At 46.4% G+C, this 26,763-nt stretch overlaps 1 protein-coding gene across 3 annotated transcripts in view; it reads left to right on the top strand.

Moving 5' to 3' along the window:
• mdh1b (malate dehydrogenase 1B, NAD (soluble)) overlaps positions 1-26,763 on the top strand; it is an 80,822-nt gene that overhangs the window by 51,420 nt on the left and 2,639 nt on the right. For 2 of the 3 annotated variants that reach the window (XM_070876178.1, XM_070876180.1), the window contains one exon: positions 1,625-1,769. The exons of the other annotated variant lie outside the window; for it this stretch is intronic. In XM_070876178.1, the coding sequence (XP_070732279.1) occupies positions 1,625-1,729 (105 nt within the window). In that variant the 3' untranslated portion in view covers positions 1,730-1,769. The remainder of the gene's footprint in view (positions 1-1,624; positions 1,770-26,763) is intronic. 3 annotated transcript variants of the gene reach the window in all.

A 26,763-nucleotide genomic window follows, 5' to 3' on the forward strand; every position in this document is an offset into this window, starting at 1 on the left:
CGAGACATTTTCATTATAGGAATTGGCCACGAGGGCCTCCTTCTCAAGGTATTATCTGCCGACACCACAATCAACCTGCAGAAGGCCATCAGCATCAGTCAAGCGGTCATGACCTTGACCGGCAGCACCAAACAAATTATTCATTCTGTAGACTAAAACCCGGCAAGTACTGTACACAGAATGGTGCCCAGGGCAGAGAGCACAGACCTCAGGGTTCCAGAACTCAGAGTCTGCCGAGGGGTGCTAATCGAATAGCACCATGATGGCATTGTGGAGGAAACGATAGGGTTCACCAGTGTCGATTTGCTGAGTACGTATGAAAAGTCTGTAACATGAAGGGCCATCTCCAGCGTATGTGTAAAAGAAATACGACTCACCGTCTAGCAGAGGAGTCGGTAGATGACTTAGAATCCAGCGGGGAGTATGATGATTTGGCCAGAGAGGCAGCTCAGCCCCAAGAAGAAGTGTATGGAGTGTATATCTGCACCACCGATTGTCCTCCAGTAAAGATAGAAGTCGAGATAAACGGAGTTCCAGTCTTCATGGAAGTGGACACGGGAGCGAGCCAGTCAGTGATGAGCCAGGATGCCTTCGAGAAACTATGGAACGAAAAACGGGGGGGGGGGGGGAGAGAATGCATGTTTATAGCCAAGGTCACACCCAGAACCCACTGGAACCTCCACTGCATCATCGAACCATCCAAACTGGTAACCACTACCCAACGTTGTGGCAAAAGGACTTGGGGGTTAACAGGGAGAGAGCCAAGCCAAAGCACAGCCAAGGTGCAAGGGCTATTAGCACTTAAGTCTGGGGAGAGCTAAGCCAGACCACATAGTGCAAAGGATTTGGGGGAGAGTGATGTTGTATATGCAGACTATGGATGTACTCTCTATGTAGTGACTATGGTTGCATAAGATGGAGACTTGTTTACCTGATGCACTATCAATAAGGTTTACACTGTGTATATACATGCTGGCACCACTAGAGGGTGCAACTGGTGGAGACTGGGGGTTTCCTGTGGCAGGGTCCAGTATAAAAGGCTGCACACCATGCTTGTGCATCACTCTGGCGTTTGGAATAAAGGACCAGGTCACTACAGTTTGATTACAACACATTGCCTCGTGGAGTCATTCATAAGTAAATCATAGACATAACACACTTCCTCCACCCCGGTGCACCGTGGCTGTAGTGTGCACCATCTACAAGATGCATTGCAAAAACTCGCCATGGCTTCGTCGACAGCACCTCCCATACCTGCGACCTCTATCACCTAGAAGGACAAGGGCAGCAGGCACATGTGAATACCATCACCTCCAAGTTCCCCTCCAAGTCACACACCATCCTGATTTGGAAATATATTGCTGTTGCTTCATCGTCACTCGGTTAAAATCCTGAAACTCCCTCCTTAACAGCACTGTGAGAGTTCCTTCACCTCAGGGACTGCAGCGGTTCAAGAAGGCGGCTTACCACCACCTTCTCGAGGGCAATTAGGGATGGGCAGTAAATGCTAGACTATCCAATGACACCTACATCCCATGAATGAATTAAAAAAATTAAAAAGTTATATTGTTTCATATTTTTTCTTTAACACTGTCCAAATTTTCGTTTTTACTCCATCCCACAGGAGCAACATTTAAATTTCGCTCCTATGGATGGAATTGAGAAGGAACCTGGCCGAAAACTACAATTTGAATCAGGAAGCGATGACAAAGTATCGATCTCCTTTTAAAGAATGAGGATTCAATTATAGAGGAACAACAATCAGAGAAGTAGCTATTGTTCTTTAATCATTTGCTTGCACTGCATATATAGTGTATGGACTTAGGAAAATCAGAGGAATTTCAGGTGGTTTAAGTGACATTTTGCCTCGAAAACACCACAGAACACCCTGGTTTGGGGAGGGGAAGGTGGAAGCATGAATGCTTTGCCTCTGACACCACAAAGAATAGCAACTTGACCCAACACCATCCCAACACAAAGAAGTGTAGAACCTGGCAAACTATGTTGGTTCCCCCACAACCACCAACAGAACAGCCTGACCCTCAAGGTGCAACATTTGTCAAGCCTCTAGAAATACAGCAACAAACTCAGGCAATAGACTTGTGTACTCTCAGTTACTGTGTGTATAAAGATGCAACTCAACCAGTATATGTAGCAATGTAACATTTCTGGAAAATACATTTTTAAAGAAAGACTTTGCAGGTAGAGCTAATTTTTCTTATTTTATCTTGGAATAATTCTTAACATTATTTTGTTGTAACAGAAATGTTCACAACCCTTTAGAAGTCATCCCCATTGTACATTAGTTTGGTTGTTTTGGGATGTACAAAGCTGAGATGTGGTGCTTCCTCACATGGAGGGAAAGCAAATTGGATTTACCTGATAGAATGCATGCAATGGTAACATTAGTTAGTCACAGTATGGCATTGACTGGATTCAGAAGAGCATATGGCTCTCTCATATTTTCAATGAGGGCATGGTGAAGAGCTGGTTGGCAGGGAGGAGATAATTGAGGTTGGTGTTGAAGAATCAGTTCCAAGGTTACAATTAGTCCCCTTCTCACGTGGGAATAAATCCATGGGCTCAATTTTCCCCAATGCTGTTTTTTTGCGTATTTCAAGAGTTATGCCTGTTTTTTTTGGCCCCCAACTACTCCCCAAAAAAAACTTGCAAGTTTCCCCATTCTAATTTTTGAAATTGGCGCCGTGCAACCTGTCCTTTAGTTTTGGGGGGGGTGGAGCCTAATGTCTGCACCGAAAAAAGGATGCCGCACCTTCTGCGCATGCGCGGGAAAAAAAAACATTTTTTATGTGACTGCTATGCCAGTGCATCTCCCGGTCTGCATTCGGCCATTTTTAAAGAGCCAGTTGTGTGTGAGAACTTTGAGTGCTGTGTGAGAACAATCGGAGCTGCAATATGCAACGCGGCTCAAGGATCAAGAATTTCTCACAAGAGGAAGTGGAGGCACTAGTTACTGTAATTGAGGCCAGATGGCACGAGCTGGACACCAGCAGAGTTCACATAAAAGTTTCACCAAAACAAATGAAGAAATGCTGGAACCAACTTGCCGAAGATTTCTGTGTAATGGTGACCACCCCGAGGTCTGGAGGCCAGTGCAAAAAGAAGTGGCAGCACCTTGGTCAAGTTGTTAGTGTAAGTAATATTTTCATTTATTCAATGGAATTGCAATTGTAAATGTGACCATCTGTATATTCCACCCAGCAGAAAGACACCCTCTCTAAAAAGTTATATTTTCATCTTTGCAGAGGAAGGTGGCACACAACAAAAGAGAGAGAATTCGAACAGGAGGAGGCCCGGAAAATCTGCACCCACTGACACACTTGGAAGACAGGGTCGCTGCTTTGACGGGTCCTGCCTGGAAAAAAACAACCACCACTGCACAAGCTGGGCCCGCACTCAAGTAAGAGGGTAAGTCCTGCAAATTCCACATTCTGGCTTTGCTAAAAGTCAAGTACTGCTTGGGCTAGCCATGCTTCGGTTCATGGAGATGTCTCCGCCAGCTATGCTTCGGTTGATGCAATGCGCTATCATTCATCATGGTCCTTCAAATGAGCCTGCTGCTCATGCTGCGCTGTGTGAGCCTACTCACGCCAAGGGGAATTCCAAAGCTTAGGGTTTTGTATTGCACGATTTTTTTCCCTTTTAGCAAGCTTTGGGAAAAACACAGACCAAACTATGGGCTAGAACCTCCACTTTTAAGCTTATCACCCAAAAATGGGCGTTATTTCCAGTGTGGGGGGTAAAAAGGGTTTTCTGATTGCCGGTTTCTCGCCCATTCTCAAAACACATAGTTTACATTTTTGAAAATGGTCGTTACCGTGAGCGATATCAAATGGGCGGTAGCATTAAATTTTTTTGACTTTCTGCCTTAAAGTGTGGCCGTCCTTAGCAACGGCATGGCAACGCTTGATTCCCGCGATTCTGGAGGTCAAGCGTAGAAGAGGAGACAGAGAGAAAGGGAGCTCAGAGGAACTGAAGGCGTGGCTGGGTGTGGTGTGGCTGCTTTGGGAGGAAGGAGGGAGACTTTAGAGCTTCACAGCAAGTAGGCAAACAAAAAGTAGCTGTTAACAGCCACATATTTGACCGAATTTGGCCTATAATGGAGGGAGAAGAGGAGGCATCACAGCACGCTGTGGAGACTGACAGTGGAGAGAGCAGTGAGGTGGGAGAGGAGCACATTGGAGGCCGCAAAATAGCCAGGAGGTTCTTGGACGAGACAAATACCACCCATTCTGCAGGAGGTCGAGTCACGCTGGGATGCTTTGACACAGGGAGGGCGTGGGAAACTCACCCCAAAGGCCTACCAGAAGATATGGACCGAGATAGCAGAGATGGTCTCGTCGGCGACCAACAAGGTGCGTGAGGGCAACCAATGCCGCAAACGATGGACCGACCTTGTGGGATCCGCAAGAGTAGGAATTACATTGATTTACATGTACTTATGTATTTATATAATTTGATTTGTAACAGTCATGAGTGACTATTAGCAGATGTGAGGTCTTACACTTTTACCGGAAATGTTTTATTTAAAGCCTGCGGTCACGGTGTACGTCTTTAGGTAAAGAGTGATAATAATCATAATAATCATGATTACATCTGTCGGTTATATGTGTATCAGTCTCTGTGATAGCACCTAGCAATGATATCATGCAATGATCTCATGCCATGTCGTCCTGTCTCCTTTTACAGAAGAAGCTATCAACGATGAGGTCCATGCAGAGGCGGACGGTTGGGGGGCCACCAGTCCCCAGCGACATCACAGAGATGGAGGAGCGAGTCCATGGGGAAGCACTCCCGGACAGCCACAGATGCATCTGCAGTCCCTGAAGTGATGCTACATGAATAAAGCTTTCACCATTACATAAAAACATAAGAAATAGGAACAGGAGTAGGCCATATGGCCCCTCGAGCCTGCTCCGCCATTCAGTAAGATCACGGCTGATCTGATCATGGACTCAGCTCCACGACTCTGCCCGCTCCCCATAACCCCTTATTCCCTTATCGTTTAAGAAACTGTGTATTTCTGTCTTAAATTTATTCAATGTTCCAGCTTCCACAGCTCTCTGAGGCAGCGAATTCCACAGATTTACAACCCTCTGAGAGAAGAAATTTCTCCCCATCTCAGTTTTAAATGGGCGGCCCCTTATTCTAAGATTATACCCTGCAGTTCTAGTCTCCCCCATCAGCGAAAACATCATCTCTCCATCCACCCTGCGTGATGTAAAGTCAATAGATGCCACACCAACTCATATCCGACCAATCATATATGATAGATGATTTCTAAAAGTGTCATAGAAATAATACTGGCCTAATGAAAATCATTGCAATGCACAATGTGTTGATGGTCGTGAAATGTGATATCTGCGATGATTTTGAGAGCGGTGGTGCTTTTGTTGTGCATATGCTGTGTGTTTTGCTGGACTCACCTTGTCACCCTAGCACCCCCTTCTCCTCTAACAACCTCATTTGTGTCTTGCAGATCAGCCAGCAGCGCGGCCCCAGGCAAGGCCACAGAGGCCAGAAGGTGGAGACGCGGGGCAGGAGTCGGTGGACGATCCTACTACATCTGGTGCTGAGGAGCTCCGATTGTCGCTCGTCAATCCGTTGGGTCTGTTCTCCACGGATGAGAGCGCAGACTTCGAAGAACCTGCATCACCAAGCTCCAGAACCCATTCAAACCCAAGGCCATCTATTGGTCCTCTGGTCATTCCTGCCTCCACTCTGGAGGTGCCGGCCTCAAGCACCTCTCCACAGGGCATCCCATTTGTCCTCAGGACGGCACCAACCCCGCGGAGGTCTCGTGGATGTGGCAGGTCTATTCCACAAGCGTGACATGACAGCGGAGAGATGGTACAGTTGTCCAGGAGGATGGTAGACATTGATGACCAGCTCATCGAAGCTTTGGGGGGGCATATCCCGACAGCTGGCCACCATGACTGAGTACATTCCGCACATGGCAGAGTCCTTGGATGCGATAGCCAGGAACACTGCTGCCACAGGCCTCCTAGTGGTCCCAGAGCACGGCACCCAACCCCTAGGTTCCACACCACCACTGCGAATGACTGATGAGAGCAAGGACCAAGATCCTGCTTCTGCATCAGAGAATGTTGCCCCCTCGGCATCCCCCGCTCCCATACCCGTCCAACCAACGCATCTGCCTTCATCTCCCGCAATGAGGCACCGCCTGAGGAGCTCTTCGGCCAAGCACCATGGAGCGAGGAGGGGAAGGGACAGAAGTGGGGAGAAGGAGGAGTGGGGGGAAGGAAAGTGAGGTGCATGTGTGCAGGTGATGGCTGTGTTATATCTCCATCTGGGTGTATGCAATTTGTTGCAGTGTATGGGGGCTGGGGACTATGCTCCTGCTTTGCCTTTGTATTCTGTGTTGCTGGACATGTTGAACATGTGATTTATGTCAATGGTGGAAAAAGTGGGATGTGGGCGGGGCTTGGGTGTTACTGGCTGTGATACTTATGATTTCAGACCAATGTTGGTATTAAACTTTTGTTATTGAACATAACCTTGTTGCATATTGTCTCACATAGCTGGACTGTTACACATTGGTGATTCCTTACCATGAAAGGGTTAAATACAACTTAACATCAATCAACGTAAACTTTAACTGGCACCAAGCTGATGGGCACCATTGATATCTTTGCTGCACACACACAGCAGTGTGTCAGCGTTGCCACTCACATCAGCGCTCTTTCAGGCAAATCTTTCAGATATTAGCTCCTGATGGAAGAGTGGGATTTAACAAATGCCAGCCACACCACTGGCGTTCGTTTCAGTTAGTTCCACTTTTTGTGGGTAGTTTTTTGAGCAAGTGATATTGTGGGCGATATATGTGCGAGGTGGTGAAATTGAAGATGGGCGATCTCCATTGCCGCTAGTTTGGGTAAGTATGCTCTTTACGACAAAAAACAGTCGCCGGGCGTTAATATTGAATTTCGGTGTTAATTCCGTGTGGAAAGTAATTCTGGGCGATATTATGGGTGTTGAATTCGCCCATTCTGCTGATTCCGTCCAAAAAAAGTGGGCGGGCGGTGATATTTTTTCTCGGCGTTAAGCCTATTGGGAAAATAACGCTCGGTGATAAGTCTCCTAAAAAAAGCCAGTCAATTTCCATTTTGTGCCAGAATGGGCAATATATGGGCATTATACGTCATTTCAGCGGTAAAATGGACATTAAGTGGGCATTAAGCATGCAAAAAAGCTGGAGGTTCTTGCCCAATAACTCTGATTATCAGGCCACAAGAACTGGGGACAAATAATCATGGATGACAGTGACTGAATAATGCAAATTTCATTTTATCACATGGGTTACCACAAGTGTATTAGTTCTCATATTCTATAATTCGGGTTTTTATTCTGTGAAAACAGCAAACCAGTAGCCTTGCAAATAATGAATGAAGAACACATGAAGAAAAGGAAATACTTTGCATTTATATACCAACTTTAATGTAGTAAAATATCCCAAAGTACTTCATAAAAAAATTGATACTGAGTCACATAAGTAGATATTCGGACCGGTAACCAAAAGCTTGGTCAAAGAGGTAGGTTTTAAGAAGAGCCTTAAAAGAGGAGAGAGACGGAGGGGTTTAAGGAGGAACTCCAAAGCTTAGGGCCTAGGTAGCTGAAGGCACGGCCTCTAATGGTGGAGCGATGGAAATCAGTGATGCACAAGAGGCCAGAATTGGTAGAGCGCAGAGATTTTGGAGGGTTGTAGGCTGGAGGTTACAGAGATAAGGAGGGGTAAGGCTGTGGAGGGATTTGGAAACAAGAATGAGAATTTTAAAATTGAGACAATGAGTGTACAATGAATCAATTATCCCTCAACAGAATGTCTTTGGCTATAAAAATAATCTCTAATACTTGAAAGTTCTGTCTCTGAAAAACAAATTCCACATTTTTACTCCTTTAGGTATAGGCGTTTTTGAATTGTATATTCCTGTAAGTCACACTACACACACAGTGAACAAAATGGAATATTCCATCAGATCAGATACCAGAAAATACTTTTTTTGTTTTAAAAATCAGACAAATTTAACAATATTGAAATTCATAAAAAGCCCTACATGTAATTTGAACGTATACAAATGGTGAGCTAGATAAAATTCACAGGGTACTATTAGGAACATCCATTTGTATAAGAACATAAGAATTAGGAGCAGGAGTAGGCCATACAGCCCCTCGAGTCTGCTCTGCCATTCAATACGATCATGGCTGATCCGATCATGAACTCAGGTCCACTTTTCTGCCCGCTCCCCACAACCCCTTATTCTGTTATCGGTTAAGAAACTGTCTATCTCTGTCTTAAATTTATTCAATGACCCAGCTTCCACAGCTCTCTAAGGCAGAGAATTCCACAGATTTACAACCCTCAGAGAGAAGAAATTTCTCTTCATCTCAGTTTTAAATGGGCGGCCCCTTATTCTAAGATTATGCCCCCGAGTTCCAGTCTCCCCTATCAGTGGGAACAGCCTCTCTGCTTCCACCTTGTCAAGCCCCCTCATAATCTTACATGTTTAGATAAGATCACCTCTCGTTCTTCTGAATTCCAATGAGTACAGGCCCAATCTACTCAACCTTTCCTCATAAGTCAACCCCCTCATCTCTGGAATCAGGACCGGAACTGATGTTCTAGGCGGAGTGTTTGCTAGTGCTGTTGGGAAGGGTTTAAACTAATATGGCAGGGGGATGGGAATCTATGCAGGGAGGCAGAGGATAGTAAAAAGGGGGCAGAAGCAAAAGGTAGGAAGGAGAGAAGTAAGAGTGGAGGGCAGAGAAATCAAAGGCAAAAATCAAAAAGGGCCACATTACAACATAATTCTAAAAGGACAAAGAGTGCTAAAAAAACAAGCCTGAAGGCTCTGAGTCTCAATACAAAGAGCATTCGTAATAAGGTGGATGAATTAACTGCTCAGATAGCTGTTAATGGATATGATGTAATTGGGCTCCAGGGTAACCAAGATTGGGAACTCAACATCCAGGAGTATTCAATATTCAGGAAGGATAGACAGAAAGGAAAAGGAAGTGGAGTAGCGTTACTGGTTAAAGAGGAGATTAACGCAATAGGAAGGACATTAACTTGGATGATGTGGCATCAAATGGGTAGAGCTGCGAAACACCAAAGGGCAGAAAATGTTAGTGGGAGTTGTGTACAGACCACCAACCAATAGTAGTGAGGTTGGGGATGGCATCAAACAGGAAATTAGGGATGCATGCTGTCTTGTATCCGACATGGTTACTGCTTATACTATTACAAGGTGTGCCACCAGAGGGCACCGCAGTGGGAGACTTGCAGGTTACCTGTACAGGTATGCCTGGCCGAGTATAAAAGGCAGGCCACCAGGTGTGCTCCTCACTCTGGAGTTATCAATAAAGGACTAAGGTCACTACAGTTCAAGTACAACACATTGCCTCATGGAGTCCTTATCAGAGTATCTGAAGACAACAAATGGTGACGAGATTATGGACCTTCACGTGAAAATGGGTACCCTTGGTACGTTGCAGTAGTTCACTGATGGTGGAGAGACTCAACCATTTCTTTACAGCAAACAGCCTGGCAGGCAACAATCCAGCCACACTGGCCGATAAGCGCAGAGCTATCCTGCTAACCAGTTGTGGACCCACTGTCTATGGCCTCATCAGGGACTTGCTGGCACCAGCAAAGACAACAACTAAGACGTATGAGAGTATCCTCACAGGCAGACACCGTTTTACACTCAACTACGGCCCGAAGGCCAGGAAATCGTGAAATATGCTGCAGCCCTCAGGAGACTGGCAACACCATGTGGTTTTGGTGACCACCTCATCGAAGCGCTGTGGGATATCTTTGTCATTTGAATTGCCCATGAGGGCCTTCTTCATAAGCTGCTGTCTGCGGATACCAGTCACCCTGCAGAAGGCCATCTCCGTGAGCCAGGCATTCATGACCTTGACCTGCGGCTCTAGGCAGATGACTCATCCTCAGGACTCAAGTCCGACAAGTACTATGCACAGAGTGGTGCCTTTTAGAAGGGAAGAGAGAATAGACCCCAAGTCCCTTAACTCAGAGTCCGCCGAGGGGGGGTTAACCGAGTAGCTCCATGCTGGCGTTGCAGAGGGGATCACAGGGCTCACCAGTGCCGCTTTAAAGACTATGTGTGTAAAGGCTGCAGCACCAAGGTCCACCTCCAGCGAAAGTGTAAAAGAAATATGTCTCACTTGTGTTGATGAAGAGTCTGCAGATGGCCATGAATCCAGCGTGGATTATGAAACGATAGCCAGAGAGGCGGCTCAGCCCCACGATGAGGTATATAGCATGTTTACCTGCATCACCGAGTGCTCCCCGTTGAGGATGGAAGTCGAGATAAATGGCGTTCCAGTCTTCATGGAAGTGGACACATGGGCGAGCCAGTCAGTTATGAATCAAGAAGCCTTTGAGAGGCTATGGGACAATCAGGCTAAACGACCCAAGTTGGTCCCGGTTCAGGCAAAGCTGCGCACCTACACCAATGAAATTATCCCAGTTGTTGGTAGAGCGGATGTAAAGGTACTCCATGGTGGCGCAGTGCACAAGTGACCTCTATGGATTGTTGCAGGTTATGGACCAACGCTACTCGGAAGAAGGTGGATGGAGAAGATCCATTGGAGCTGGGAAGATTTCTTCCCTCCAGCGATTGACGTCCCCCACACTCAGAGGAAAGCAAGCCCTCAATTGAGGATGGACCCGACACCAGAGAGCAGACCAGCACAGCATCCGAGGCACAGACCGCTCAGCATGACTGCGGAGAGATGATCCACCTGAAACGACCCGAACGCACCTTCCAGGCTCCAGTGGCAGGACTCCGGAGGAAGAAAATAGGATCCAAAGGCAACTTCCCAGCTTCAGTGGCAGAACCCGGAGAGAAGAGGATCACCGCAGTCGACATCGTGGAGGGAGGAAAGATGGCGCCCAAACCACAAGGCAATGCGCTGAAGGAAAACATGTCGACGGCCAGACCACGAGGTGCAGCGCTGATGGAGCAACACATGGCACCAAACGGAGAAGAGGATCGGGGCAAAGATAGCAAGGCTCTCTTAAAGGAGGCCTGCAACCCACCACAATTAAAGGGACAGTTCCACACTCTCAATCAATGTAAGAGCAACGTGAGTTAGATGTAAAATGTGTAATTGATGATTAGAGTTGTGTACATGCAATAAGCAAAGAAAAGTCGCGCAATCGGAGCTACAGGTTATTTACAATGAGTAATGAAATGTTATGCAATGTAGGATTTCAACTGTATTCAGTCAATGCAGCGGGCAGACACCCATCGGGAGCACACAGGTCCAGCGAGCTACCCAATGTATTAGCCTGTGTCCCTGGGACCAGAGTTATGCACCATGGAGTGTGGCCACAAGCAGCCAACACATACAAGCTGCAGAGCAAGCAATCTCAGGAGGGCAACGGCACCGGTATCGATACCCTGCCCCCGATCGGCTCCACCTCTTAGGCACCCGATGGCACCAACCGCCACAAGCCTGAAAGAGCAAACTGTGCTAAGGCGCACCCCCCAGACCCTATCGCCACCAAGGCCATACCTGGGAACAAAGGGTCACCTGCAACAGTTCTCCCAAATGTGACCAGGACCAGCCAGGATTCCAAACCAAATAACACCCAGTCATGCGAGTCAGCAGTTCCCTGTGCACTGCTAGACGACTGCTCCTCAGGGAGCAGCAGCGACCCGGGGCGCAAAGAAAGCACAGGGATGTCACAGGCATCTGTGAACCTGCCCGACGTTAGGAGCAACGGCAAAAGCAGGCAACTTGAGCCAACCATGTTCCCACTGCCAGCACTGGGCACTGTGCCGCCACCAGACTACCTGGACACCATCCAGCAGTTCTGGAACTAGCTTGACCTTACGCACCGGTGCTGACACCTGTACCGATTCCAAGTACGTATCAAGAATGTATCTCACCAGTTGAATGTACTTGCCTCACAATTGTACCACAAATGTAATGATGTAAATGCAATTTTTTTTCTGGACTTGAATGTATGTGAATGTAATGAGTCACCGGCATAATCTATATGTGGGAGGGGGAGAGAATGGAGTGGCCAGGGACACACAAACAGAAACCACCAGCACTCTACTGCCAATGAAACACCAACCACTCACCCAAGATAGAAACGACCCGCCATGCCCAGAGCACAGTCAATGTAGAGGCGACTTGCACTAAAGGCTTGGGGGGGAGTGATGTCATGTATCCTACATGATTACTGGATCAACTGGGCCTTTATACACTGGAGTTTAGAAGGATGAGAGGAGATCCCATAGTAACATATTTGATTCTGACGGGACTGGACAAGGTAGATGCGGGAAGAATGTTCCCGTTGTTGGGGAAGTCCAGAACCAGGGGATACAGTTTTAGGATAAGGGGTAGGCAATTTAGGACTGAGATGAGGAGAAACTTCTTCACTCAGAGAGTTGTTAACCTGTGGAATTCCCTGGCGCAGAGAGTTGTTGATGCCAGTTCATTGGATATATTAAAGAGGGAGTTTGATATGGCCCTTACGGCTAGGGGGATCAAGGGGTATGAAGAGAAAGCAGGAAAGGGGTACTGAGGTGAATGATCACCCATGATCTTATTGAATGGTGGTGCAGGCTCGAAGAGCCGAATTGCCTACTCCTGCACCTATTTTCTATGTTTCTATGTTCCTATGTTTACTGCTTATACTATTATAAGGTGTGCCACCAGAGGGCATCGCAGTAGGAGACATGCAGGTCACCTGTACAGGTGTGCCTGGCCTAGTATAAAAGGCAGGCCACCATGTGTGAGCCACACTCTGGAGTTATCAACAAAGGACTAAGGTCACTACAGTTCAAGTACAACACATTGCCTCGTGGCGTCATTATCAGAGCATCCAAAGATATAACACATGCAATAAAGGTACAGCAGTTATCATGGGTGACTTTAATCTACAAATAGATTGGGCTAATCAAATTGGTAGCAATACTATGGAGGAGGATTTCCTGGAGTGTATAAGGGTTGGTTTTATAGACCAATATGTCGAGGAACCAACGAGAGAGCAGGCCATTCTAGTCTGGGTCTTGTGTAATGAGAGAGGATTAATTAGTAACCTTGTCCTGTGAGGCCCCTTGGAGAAGAGTGACCATAATATGGTAGAAATCTTCATTAAGATGGAGAGTGACACAGTTAATTCAGAGACTAGGGTCCTGAACTTAAAGAAAGGTAACTTTGATGGTATGAGACATGAATTGGCTAGGATAGACTGGCGAATGATACTTAAAGGGCTGACAGTAGATAGGCAATGGCAGACATTTAAAGATCATATGGATGAACTTCAACAATTGTACATCCCTGTCTGGCGTAAAAATAAACAGGGAAGGTGGCTTAACCGTGGCTAACAAGGGAAATTAGGGATAGTATTAAATCCAAGGAAGAGGCATATAAATTAGCCAGAAAAAGCAGCAAACCTGAGGACTGGGAGAAATTTAGAATTCAGCAGAAGAGGACTAAGGGTTTAATTAGGAGGGAGAAAATAGAGTATGACAGTAAGCTTGCTGGGAACATAAAAACTGACTGCAAAAGCTTCTATAGCTATGTGAAGAGAAAAGGTTAGTGAAGACCAATGTAGGCCCCTTGCAGTCAGAATCAGGTGAATTCATAATGGGGAACAAGGAAATGGCAGACCAATTGAACAAATACTTCACTAACCTCCTGAAAATACTAGGGGACCGAGGGTCTAGCGAGAAGGAGGAACTGAGGGAACAGAGGGAAATCCTTATTAGTCAAGAAATGGTGTTAGGGAAATTAATGGGATTGAAGGCCAATAAATCCCCAGGGCCTGATAGTCTGCATCCCAGAGTACTTAAGGAAGTGGCCCTAGAAATAGTAGATGCATTGGTGGTCATTTTCCAACATTCCATGGACTCTGGATCAGTTCCTATGGATTGGAGGGTAGTTAATGTAACCCCACTTTTTAAAAAAGGAGGGAGACAGAAAACAGGGAATTATTGATCGGTTAGCCTGACATCAGTAGTGGGGAAATTGCTGGATCAATTATTAAAGATGCAATAGCGGCGCATTTGGAAAACAGTGATAGGCTCAGTCCAAGTCAACATGGTTTTATGAAAGGGAAATCATGCTTGACAAATCTTCTAAAATTTTTTGAGGATGTAACTAGTAGAGTGGATAAGGGGAATCTGTGGATGTGGTGAATTTGGACTTTCAAAAGGCTTTTGACAAGGTTGCACATAAGAGATCAGTGTGCAAAATTAAGGCACATGGTATTGGGGGTAATGTATTGACGTGGATAGAGAACTGGTTGGCAGACAGGAAGCAAAGAGTGGGAATAAACAGGTCCTTTTCAGAATGGCAAGCAGTGACTAGTGGGCTACTGCAAGGTTCAATGCTGGGACCCCAGCCAATTACAATATATATTAATGATTTAGACAAAGGAATTGAATGTAATATCTCCAATTTGCAGATGACAGTAAGTTGGGTGGCAGTGTGAGCTGTGAGGAGGATGCTAAGAGGCTTGGACAGGTTAGATGAGTGGGCAAATGCATGGCAGATGCAGTATAATGTGGATAAATGTGAGGTTATCCACTTTGATGGCAAACACAGGAAGGCAGATTATTATCTGAATGGTGACAGATTAGTAAAAGGGAAGGTGCAACAAGACCTGGGTGTCATGGTACATCAGTCATTGAAAGTAGGCATGCAGGTACAGCAGGCAGTTAAAGCAAATGGCATGTTGGCCTTCATAGCGAGAGGATTTGAGTATAGGAGCAGGGAAGGTCTTGCTGCAGTTATACAGGGTCTTGGTGAGACCACACCTTGAGTATTGTGTACAGTTTTGGTCTTCTAATCTGAGGAAGGACATTCTTGCTATTGAGGGAGTTCAGCGAAGGTTCACCAGACTAATTCCTGGAATGGCAGGACTGACATATGAAGAAAGACTGGATCGACTCGGCTTATATTCACCGGAATTTGGAAGAATGAGAGGGGATCTCATAGAAGCATATAAAATTCTGATGGGATTGGACAATTTAGATGCAGGAAGAACGTTCCCGATGTTGGGGAAGTCCAGAACCAGGGGTCACAGTCTCAGGATAAGGGGTAAGCCATATAGAAACGAGATGAGGAGAAATGTTTTCACCCAGAGAATTGTGAACCTATAGAATTCTCTATCACAGAAAGTTGTTGAGTCCAGTTCGTTGGATATATTCAAAAGGGAGTTAGATGTGGCCCTTATGGCTAAAAGGATCGGGGTTATGGAAAGAAGGCAGGAGTGGGGTACTGAAGTTGCATGATCAGCCATTATCATATTGAATGGTGGTACAGGCCAGAAGGGCCGAATGGCCTGCTCCTGCACCTATTTTCTATGTTTCTATATTTCTCTGAACTGCCTCTAAAGCAAGTATATCCTTTCTTAAATATGGAAACCAAAACTGTACGCAGTATTCCAGGTGTGGCCTCACCAATACCCTGTACAACTGTAGCAAGACTTTCTTGCTTTTATACTTCATCCCTTTGCAATAAAGACCAACATTTTATTGGCCTTCCTGATCACTTGCTGTACTTGCATACTAACCTTTTGTGTTTCATGCACAGTACCCCCAGGTGCCGCTGTACTGCAGCACTTTGCAATTTTTCTCCATTTAAATAATAACTTGCTCTTTGATTTTTTTTCAGCCAAAGTGCATAACCTCACACTTACCAACAATATACTCCATCTGCCAAATGTTTGCCCACTCACTTAGCCCGTCTATGTCCTTTTGCAGATTTTTTTGTGTCCTCCTCACACATTGCTTTTCCTCCCATCTTTGAATCATCAGCAAACTTGGCTTCGTTACACTCGGTCCCTTCTTCCAAGTCATTAATATAGATTGTAAATAGTTAGGGTGCTAGCACTGATCCCTGCAGCACCCCACTCGTTACCGATTGCCAACTCGAGAATGAACCATTTATCCCGGCTCTCTGTTTTCTGCTATCCATGCTAATATATTACCCCCAACCCCGTGAACTTTTATCTTGTGCAGTAACTTTTTATGTGGCACCTTGTCAAATGACTTTTCGAAGTCCAAATACACCACATCCACTGGTTCCCCTTTATCCATCCTGTTCGTTATATCCTCAAAGAATTCCAGCAAATTTGTTAAACATGGCCTCCCTTTCATAAATCCATGCTGACTCTGCCTGACTGAATTATGTTTTTCCAAATGTCCTGCTACTGCTTCTTTAATAATAGACTCCAACATTTTCCCAACCACAGATGTTAGGTTAACTGGTCTATAGTTTCCTGCTTTTTGTCTGCCTGCTTTTTTAAATAGGGGCATTACATTTGCAGTTTTCCAATCTGCTGGGACCTCCCCAGAATCCAAGGAATTTTACAACCAATGCATCCACTATCCTTACCACTACCTCTCTTAAGACCCAAGGATGCAAGCCATCAGGTCCAGGGAACTTATTAGTCCCATTATCTTACTGAGTTCCACCTCCTTCGTGATTGTGATTGTGTTATGTTCCTCCCTCCCTTTAGCCCCTTGACTATCCACTATATTGTTAGTGTCCTCTACCGTAAAGACTGATACAAAATATTTGCTCAGAGTTTCTGCCATCTCCATGTTCCCCATTACTAATTCCTCTCTAAAGGACCAACATTTATTTTAGCCACTCTTTTCCTTTTTATATACCTGTCGAAACTCTTGCTATATGTTTTTATATTTTGTGGTAGTTTACTTTCATAGTCTATCTTACCTTTCTTAATCATTTTTTTACTCATCCTTTGCTGGCTTTTAAAAGCTTCCCAGTCTTCTGTCCTCCCACTAGTTTTGGCCACTTTGTATGTCCTTGTTTTTAATTGGATACCATCCTTTATTTCTTTAGTTAGCCACGGATGGCTATCTTTTCTTTTACACCCTTTCCTCCTCACTGGAATATATTTTTCTTGAGAGTTGTGAAATAGCTCCTTAAATGTATGCCACTGTTCATCAACCGTCCTACATTTTAATCTATTTTCCCTGTCCACTTTAGCCAATGCTGACCTCATACTTTTGTAGTCTCCTTTATTTAAGCTTAGTACGCTGGTTTGAGATCCAACTTTCTCACCCTCCATCTGAATTTGAAATTCAATCATACTATGATCACTCATTCTAAGAGGATCCTTTACTAAGAGATTGTTTATTAATCCTGTCTCATTACACAGGATCAGATCTAAGATAGCCTGCCCCCTGGATGGTTCCATTACATGCTGCTCATGGAGCCCAACCCTTATGCACTCTGAACTCTTCCTCAAGACTACCCAGACCAATTTGATTTGTCCAATCAATGTGGAGGTTAATATCACCCATGATTATTGCTGTTCCCTTTTTACAAACCCCCACTATTTCCTGGTTTATATTCCGACCAACAGAGTTGCTATTGTTAGGGGGCCTATAGACTGCACCTACCAGTGACGTTTTCCCCTTATTATTCCTTATCACCACCCAAACTGTTTCAACATCCTGATCATTTGAGCGAATGTAATTTCTCACTATTGCAGTGATTCCATCCTCTATTAATAGAGCCACCCCACCTCTTTTACCTTTCTGTCTGTCCTTCCGGATTGTCAAAATCCCCTGAATATTTAATTGCCATTTCTGATCATCTTGCAACCCCCTCTCTGTAATGACTATCAGATCATACCTATTTACTTGTATTTGTGCTGTCAACTCATCTATCTTGTTATAAATGCTATGTGCATTTAGACAAAGAGCCTTTAAATTTGTTTTTTTACCCTTTTTTCCTGCTTGTTTTCTCTCTCCTTCAAACTTACTTTCTTTATATTTGCTTTCTAATTCCAGTTTTACTCGCCTCTCTACTGAATCTATTTTCAGGTTCCCATCCCCCTGCCAAGTTAGTTTACACCCTCCCTAACAGCACTAGCAAACCCTTCCACGAGGATATTGGTCCTGGCTCTGTTGAGGTGCAACCCATCCGGCTTGTACAGGTCCCACCTCCCCCAGAAGTGGTCCCAATGCCTCAGGAAACTAAAGCCCTCTTGCTTGCACCAGCTCTCCAGCCATGCATTCATCTGCTCTATCCTCCTGTTTCTGTACTCACCAGCTCATGGCACCGGGAATAATCTAGAGATTACTACCTTTGAGATCCTGCTTTTTAATTTCTCTCCTAGCTCCCGAAACTCTGCCTGCAGGACCTCATCCCTCTCCCTACCTATGTCATTGGTCTCGATATGGACCATGACCTCTGGCTGTTCACCCTCTCCCCCCAGAATGCCCTGCAGCCGCTCAGTGACATCCTTGATCCTTGACCCTGGCACCAGGGAGGCAACATACCATCCTGGAGTCACGTCTGCGGCCGCAGAAACGCCTGTCTGCTCCCCTGACTAACGAATCCCCTACCACTATAGCTCTTCCATTCTTCTTCCGCCTCCCCTGTGCAGCTGAGCCACCCGTGGTGCCATGGATTTGGCTCTGGCTGCACTCCCCAGAGCCATCATCGCCTTCACCAGTACTCAGATGATTCACACGATGTATGTTTTCCAGGCAACCAGGTTTCTAACAAGAAGTTCACAATGAAACAAGTACCCACAATGAATCCATTAGTAGTTTAAATCTGGAAACCGCTTCTGATCCAGGATTAAAGGTCCTTTTTTCTTATGTATAGCAGCAGCCATTATGGGATGAAAGCCCTCCCCCAACCCAATCCACCAGCTATAAAAGTTCTATATGAAATATGTGCGGAACATCTCAAACCAATTATCAAGGGTCAACATTCCACAATACAGAACTAATTGATCCTACACAAACTGTCAATCTCGATAAGAGATGACTGATGTGAAAAACATCACACTAGTACAGTAGGGTTCTTATCTAGGGTTGGATGTTAAGATACATTGAGAGAATAATTGCTCTATATAGTGACATCATAAATACTTTCATGAAGATTTCCTGTAATTGGTATTTTCAACTATATCATAAATGCCAATCAAAGGAAATGTTCACAAAACTATTTATGATGTCATGCCAGAACAAGTCACTGTTAAAGAAAGATAGAACTTGCATTCATTTAGGGAACAGTAGCATGGTGGTTAAGTTACAGGACTAATAATCCAGAGGCCTGGACCAATGATCCAAAGTTATGAGTTCAAATTCCATGACTGCAGCTGTGGAATTTAAATTCAGTTAATTAAACTGAGTTAATTTAATTTAAAAAAAATCTGGAATAAAAAGCTTGTATCAGAAATGGTGACCGTGAAACTATCGGATTGTTGTAAAAACCCATCTGGTTCATTAATGTCCTTTAGGGAAGGAAATCTGCTGTCCTTACGTGGTCTGGACTATATGTGACTCTAGACCCACAGCAATGTAGTTGTCTCTTAACTGCCTAACAAGCCCAGCCCAGTTGACCCTGCAATGTCCTCCTCAGGAACTTGTGCCAAAATTGGGAGAGCTATCCTACAGACTAGCCAAACAACAGCCTGACATGGTCATATACACAGAATCATACCTTTTAGCCAATGTTCCAAATTCCTGGGTATGTCCTGTCCCACCGGCAGTGCTATACAATCGGAGGGAATGGCCCCGGGTGTCCTCAACATTGACTCTAGACCCCATGGCTCATGGCTTCAGGTCAAGCATGAGCAAGGAAACCTCCTGCTGATTATCACCTACTGCCCTCCCACAACTGATGAATCAGTACTCCTCCATGTTGAACATCACTTGGTAGAAGCACTGACGTAGCAAGGGCACAGAATGTACTCTGGGTGGGGGACTTCACTAAGAGTCGCTCGGTAGCATCACTACTAACCAAGCTGGCCGAGTCCTGAAGGACAAAGTTGCCAGACTGGGCCTGCAGCAGGTGGTGAAAGAACCAACACAAGGGAAAAACCTACTTGACCTCGTCCTCACCAATCTACCTGTCGCTGATGTCCAAGATAGCATTGGTAGCAGTGACCACCACACAATCATTGTGGAGACAAAATTCCGTGATTTGGGATGTCCTTTTTTAAAAAAAATTAATTCATGGGATATGGGCGTCATTTGCAAGCCCATCCCTAATTGTCCTTGAGAAGGTGGTGGTGAGCCACCATCTTGAATTGCTACAGTCCGTGAGGTGACGGTGCTCCCACAGTGCTGCCACAGAAGGAGTTCCAGCATTTTGACCCATCGACGATGAAGGAACAGGGATATATTTCCAAGTCAGGATGGTGTGTAACTTGGAGGGGAACTTGCAGGTGATGGTGCTCCCAGCGATGTCCTGGGGTTGGGATGATTGACCTCCAACACCCACAGCCATTTTCCTTTGTGCGAGGCATGACTTCAGCAAGTCGGGAGTTTTCCCCTGATTCCCATTGACTTCAGTTTCATTAGATGCCAGTGTTGTAGCTGTACTGGAACAGCTTGGCTAGAGGCGTGGCTAGATCTACAGCACAAGTCTTCAGGATGTTGTCGGGGCCCATATCCAGTGCGCTCAGCCATTTCTTGATATCACGTAGAGTGAATTGAATTGGCTGAAGAGTGGCTTCTGTGATTGTGGAGACCCCATGGGGGTGCCGATATGGATCATCCACTCGGTATTTCTGGCTGAAGATGTATGCAAACACTTCAGCCTTGTTTTTTGCATTCATGTGCTGGGCTCTGCCATCATTGAGAATGGGGATATTCATGGAACCTCCTCCTCCTGTTAGTTATTTAATGGTCTACCACCATTCACGACTGGATGTGGCAGCACTGCAGAGGTTTGATCTTATTCGTTGATTGTGGTATCGCTTAGCTCTGTCTATAGCATGCTGCTTCCGCTGTTAAGCACGCATGTATGTCCAGTGACAGGACAGATGCACCAACATTAGCGTCCTCGATCAGGCCAACATCCCCATCATCGAAGCACTGACCACACTCGACCAGCTCCGTTGGGCGGACCACATTGTTCGCATGCCTGACACAAGACTCCCAAAGCAAGTGCTCGATTCGGAACTTCTACACGGCAAGCGAACCCAAGGTGGGCAGAGGAAATATTTCAAGGACACCTTCAACGCCTCTTTGATAAAATGCAACATCCCCACCGACACCTGGGAGTCCCTGGCCAAAGACCGCCCTAAGTGGAGGAAGTGCATCCGAGAGGGCGCTGAGCACCTCGTGTCTCATCGCCAAGAGCATGCAGAAAACTGTCATGTATCTTACATTATTATATATAACTGTATCCTAACATGCTGTACATGACTGTAATAAGATATTACCTGTAACCACCAGCATACCTTACCACCAGGGGTGCACTTGCAAGAGACAGATATATAAGGACACGTCTCAGGCAAGTGCAGCATTCCAGAGCTGTGAAATAAAAGTGCAGGTCCAGAGTGACCTTGACTTCACTATATGCCTCATGTGAATCTGTGCTGAGGGGACAGGACTTTACAGTGGCGATGAGTTACGGGATTACAGAATCTACAGAATGGCGAACAACAGATCAGATGAAAAGTTACAATGCGAGAGACAATTGGGAGGACTTTATAGAAAGGCTCCAGCAAAGCTTTGTAACCAAAGACTAGTTAGGCGACGATAAGGCAGACAAGAGAAGAGCTCATCTCTTGACCAGCTGTGGCTCGAAAACATACGCTTTAATGAAGGATCTGTTGGCACCCGAGAAACCAGCAAGCAAGTCGTTTGAAGAATTGAGCACACTGGTAAGAGACCACCTGAAGCCAGCGAGCAGCCTACACATGGCCAGACACAGGTTCTACAACTACAGACGCTGTGTGGGCCAGAGCATTCCCGACTTCGTGGTGGAACTTCGGAGGTTGGCTAGTTTATGTGAGTTCTCTGATGAACTGAGGAGAGAAATGCTGAGAGACTTTTTCATTGAAGGAATAGGCCACACAGGCATATTCCGAAACCTCATATAGACCAAGAACCTGACCTTAGAGGCAGCAGCACTGGTTGCACAGACATTCTTGGTAGGGGAAGAAGAAATGAGGTTGATTTACAATGCAGGTACGACAACTAACAAAATATTGGAACAAGAAGTTCACAGCACTAAACAAGCTGCTACCCCCACACACAGACAAAACCGGGAGAACAGGCTCTCGACAGCAGGCAGAAGCCATCAAGGGCCACAGGAACGGCCATTCACACCTCATCAACCCACAATGTGAGCAATCAACTACAAACTGAGAAGCTCAAGAGAAATCAGCCAGACGCAGCTCATTTTTGGAAACACTTTGAACAATGGAACAGGTCTGTGCTGGAGCTGTGGGGGTGGGCACTCGTCAAGGGGATGTCGATTTCAGCAGGTTGTTTGCAGAAATTGTGAATATACAGGGCATTTGGCCCGCATGTGCAAAAAAACGGCAGCTCGGCTGGTATACGAATCGGATGGGTCGGAAAGCGGACCAGAAGATGGTGGGAACAGTACCCGGAACACCGATGTACAGCGGGTCAACACGATCAATGGCCGCTGCTCCTACAACAGGACGCCTCCTATAATGCTGAGGGTCCTACTCAACGGGATATCTGTCAACATGGAGCTGGATACGGGAGCGAGTCAATCTCTCATGGGCGCTCAACAATTTGAACAACTGTGACCGCATAAAAGAGACAGACCAAAACTCACAAGGGTCGACACCAAACTAAGGACCTATACCAAAGAAATCACACCAGTTCTCGGCAGCGCCATGCTCTCTGTCACACACAAAGGGACAGTGAACCGACTTCCCCTGTGGATTGTCGCCGGAGACCCCCCAGCACTGCTGGGGAGAAGCTGGCTGGCAAAACTAAACTGGAAATGGGATGATGTCCATGCCATGTCATTAGAGGAACGGACCTCCTGCCCAACAGTTATAAAACGATTTGAACATCTCTTTCAGCCATGTGTGGGCACTTTCAAAGGGGCCAAAGTCAAAATCTACATCACACCGGATGCTATACCGGTCCATCACAAGGCCAGAGTTGTACCCTATGTGATGAGGGAAAAGATTGAACACGAACTAGACAGGCTTCTGTGGGAAGGCATTATATCACCTGTGGAATTTAGCGACTGGGCAAGTCCCATCGTCCCAGTCATGAAGCCTGATGATCCGTACGAATCTGTGGGGACTACAAATCTACCATAAACAGAGTCTCCCTACAGGACCAGTACCCGCTGCCCAGAGCGGAGGACTTATTTGCCACATTGGCTGGAGGTAAACTTTTCTCAAAATTAGACCTCACATCTGCGTATATAACGCAAGAATTGACCGAGGAATCCACGCTACTCACCACCATCAACACACATCGAGGCCTTTTCTTGTACAATCGATGCCCATTCGGCATCAGGTCGGCAGCTGCCATATTCCAGCGCAACATGGAGAGTCTGCTCAAGTCCATCCCGGGGACGGTTGTATTTCAAGACGACATACTTATCACGGGCAGGGACACCAACTCCCATCTCCGTAATTTGGAGGAAGTATTAAAGCGATTGGATCGGTTAGGCCTATGAGTCAAGAAATCCAAGTGCCTGTTTCTCGCACCCGAGGTTGAATTTTTGGGCAGAAAAATTTCCGCTGATGGAATCCGCCCAACAGAGTCCAAAACAGAAGCAATTCGCCTGGCACCCAGGTCCCGGAATGTCTCAGAACTGCGCGCCTTTCTCGGGCTACTCAATTACTTTGGGAACTTTATGCAGAACTTAAGCACGCTGCTGGAGCCTCTGCATGCGCTACTCAGGAAGGGGTGCGATTGGTTTTGGGGGGACGCCCAGGAACGCGCCTTCAATAAGGCACGCAACCTTCTGTGTTCCAACAGTGTTTTGACTTTCTTTAACTCAGGTAAAAAGCTAGTTCTCACATGCGATGTGTCAGCGAATGGGGTCGGGTGCATTTTGCAACATGTCAATAGTGTGGGCAAATTACAACCCATAGCTTATGCCTCCAGGTCACTTTCATGGGCAGAACGCGGGTACGGAATGGTAGAGAAGGAGGTGCTCGCGTGCGTGTACAGTGTCAAAAAGATGCACCAATACATTTTCGGGGCCAAGTTCGCGTTAGAAACCGACCACAAGCCCCTCACCTCCCTCCTATCCGAGAGCAAGGCAATAAACGCCAATGCCTTAGCGCGAATTCAACGGTGGGCACTCATGCTGGCCTCCTACGACTATAACATAAGGCACAGACCAGGCACAGACAACTTGCCGACGTGCTCAGCAGGCTACCCCTGGCGACCACGGAAGGGTCTGACGAACAGGACTGTGAGATAGTCATTGCAATCAATGCCTTTCAGTCCACAGGGTTCGCCCATGACGGCTCGCTAAATCAGAGCCTGGACGGCCAGCGACCCCATGTTATCCTTAGTAAAAAGATGTGTCCTAACCAGTGACTGGGCAGAGGCTCGCGATGCCTGCCCCGAGGAATTAAAACCCTTTCACAGGCGCATGCATGAGCTATCACTACAAGCAGACTGCCTGATGTAGGGCAGCCGAGTAGTCATGCCTCTGCGAGGCAGAGAGGCATTTGTCCGGGAGCTCCACCACGAACACCCGGGGATCGTTCTCATGAAGGCCATAGCCAGATCCCACGTCTGGTGGCCTGGTATTGATGCGGACTTGGAGCTCTGCATCCGAAGGTGCACCATTTGTGCCCAACTCAGCAATGCCCCCAGGGAGGCTCCACTGAGGCCCTGGCCCTGGCCTACCAAACCGTGGTCGCGGGTGCACGTAGACTATGCGGGCCCATTCATGGGCAAAATGTTCCTTGTAGTTGTAGATGCATTTTCAAAGTGGATCGAATGCACCATTTTAAACTCGAGTACAACCTCCACCACTGTGGAGAGCCTCGCAACCATGTTTGCAACGCACGGAATCCCTGACATATTGGTCAGTGACAATGGTCCGTGCTTCACCAGCACAGAATTCCAAGACTTTATAATTGACCACGGCATAAATCATGTCAAGACGGCACCGTTCAAGCCGGCCTTCAACGGCCAGGCGGAGAGAGCAGTGCAAATCATTAAACAAGGCATGCTTAAAATCCAAGGTTCCACGCTGCAGGGTCGCCTGTCGCGACTGCTGCTGGCATGCAGATCTCGTCCGCACTCACTGACTGGGATCCCCCCAGCGCAACTGTTGATGAAAAGGACTTTAAAAACAAGGCTCTCATTAATCCTCCCAGACATGCACGAAATCATTGAGGCAAAGCGCCGTAAGCTGACTGAGTACCATGACAGAAATTCGAGGGGGAGATGGAATGAGATAGGGGACAAAGTGTTTGTACTAAACTATGGCAGGGGTCCCAAATGGCTTGCAGGGACAGTAACGGGCAAGGAAGGAATCAGGCTACTGGTAGTACAAATGGACAATGGCAAAAGCTGCATGGAGACCAAGTCAAAAGCAGATTTACCAACAACACTGCGGAACCAGAGGCAGACTACAATGTGGAACTCGCACCACACCTGGTGGACAGACAGAGGGAACAACCTGAGGAAAGGGCAATCCCAACAGACAGCCCAGGTGAGTCAACAACAATCACACCAATCAAAACAGACAGCCCAGGCGAGATACCAGCAACCACACCCAAAGAAAAACAGACATCAAGGCAAACAACTGAACCACAACTCAGACGCTCCACGCGAGAGCGTAGACCACCTGAGAGACTGAACCTATAAAGACAATAAGACCTTGGGGGAGGGTGATGTCATGTTTCTTACATTATATATAACTGTATCATGCTATACATGACTGTAATAAGATATGACCTGTAACCACCTGCATACCTTACCACCAGGGGTGCACTTGCAAGAGACAGGTATATAAGGACAGGTCTCAGGCAAGTGCAGCATTCCAGAGCTGTGAAATAAAGGTGCAGGTCCAGAGTGACCTTGACTTCACTAAATGCCTCATGTGAATCTGTACTGAGGGGACAGGACTTTACAAAAACAAGGACAGGCAGTGGAAGGAGCATGCGGCAAATTAGTGCCACCCACCCTTTCCTTCAACAACTGTCTGTCATTCCTGTATTGGACTGTTCAGTCACCTAAGAACTCACTTTTAGAATGGAAGCAAGTCTTCCTCGATTTCAAGGGACTGCCTATGATGCAGTTTCACCACGTTGGCACCTCATGTTTAGGTATGGCTGGTGCTGTTCCTAGCATGTTCTTCTGCATACATCATTGAACCAGGGTTAGTGATAATGGTAGAGTGAGGGATATACTGAGCTATGAGGTTACAGATTGCAGTGGAATATAATTCTGCTGCTGCTGATGGCCCACAATGCCTCATGGATGCCTTGTTTTGAGCTCCTAGATCTGTTCTGCATCTATCCCACTTAGCACGGTGCTAGTGCCACACAGCACGATGGAGGGTGTCCTCAGTGTGAAGACGGGACTTTGTCTCCACAATGACTATGCGGTGGTCACTGTTACCAGTGCTGTTATGGACAGATGCGTCTGTGACAGCTAGATTGGTGAGGATGAGGTCAAGTAGGTTTTTCCCTCATGTAGATTCTCTTACCACCTGTCGCAGGCCCAGTCTGGCAGCTATGTCCTTCAGGACTCGGCCAGCTCAGTCAGTAGTGGTGCTACCAAGCCACTCTTGGTGGTGGACATGGAAGTACTCCACCCAAAGTACATTTTGTGCCCTTGCTACTCTCTGCTTCTTCCAAGTTGGTATTCAACATGGAAGAGTACATCCATCAGTTGTGAGAAGGTGACAGGTGGTAATCAGCAGGCGGTTTCCTTGCCCATGCTTGACCTGAAGCCATAAGACTTCATGGGATCTGGAGTTAATGTT

The sequence above is a fragment of the Pristiophorus japonicus genome, chromosome 3 (assembly GCF_044704955.1).
Source record: "Pristiophorus japonicus isolate sPriJap1 chromosome 3, sPriJap1.hap1, whole genome shotgun sequence".
NCBI classification, from domain to species: domain Eukaryota; kingdom Metazoa; phylum Chordata; class Chondrichthyes; family Pristiophoridae; genus Pristiophorus; species Pristiophorus japonicus.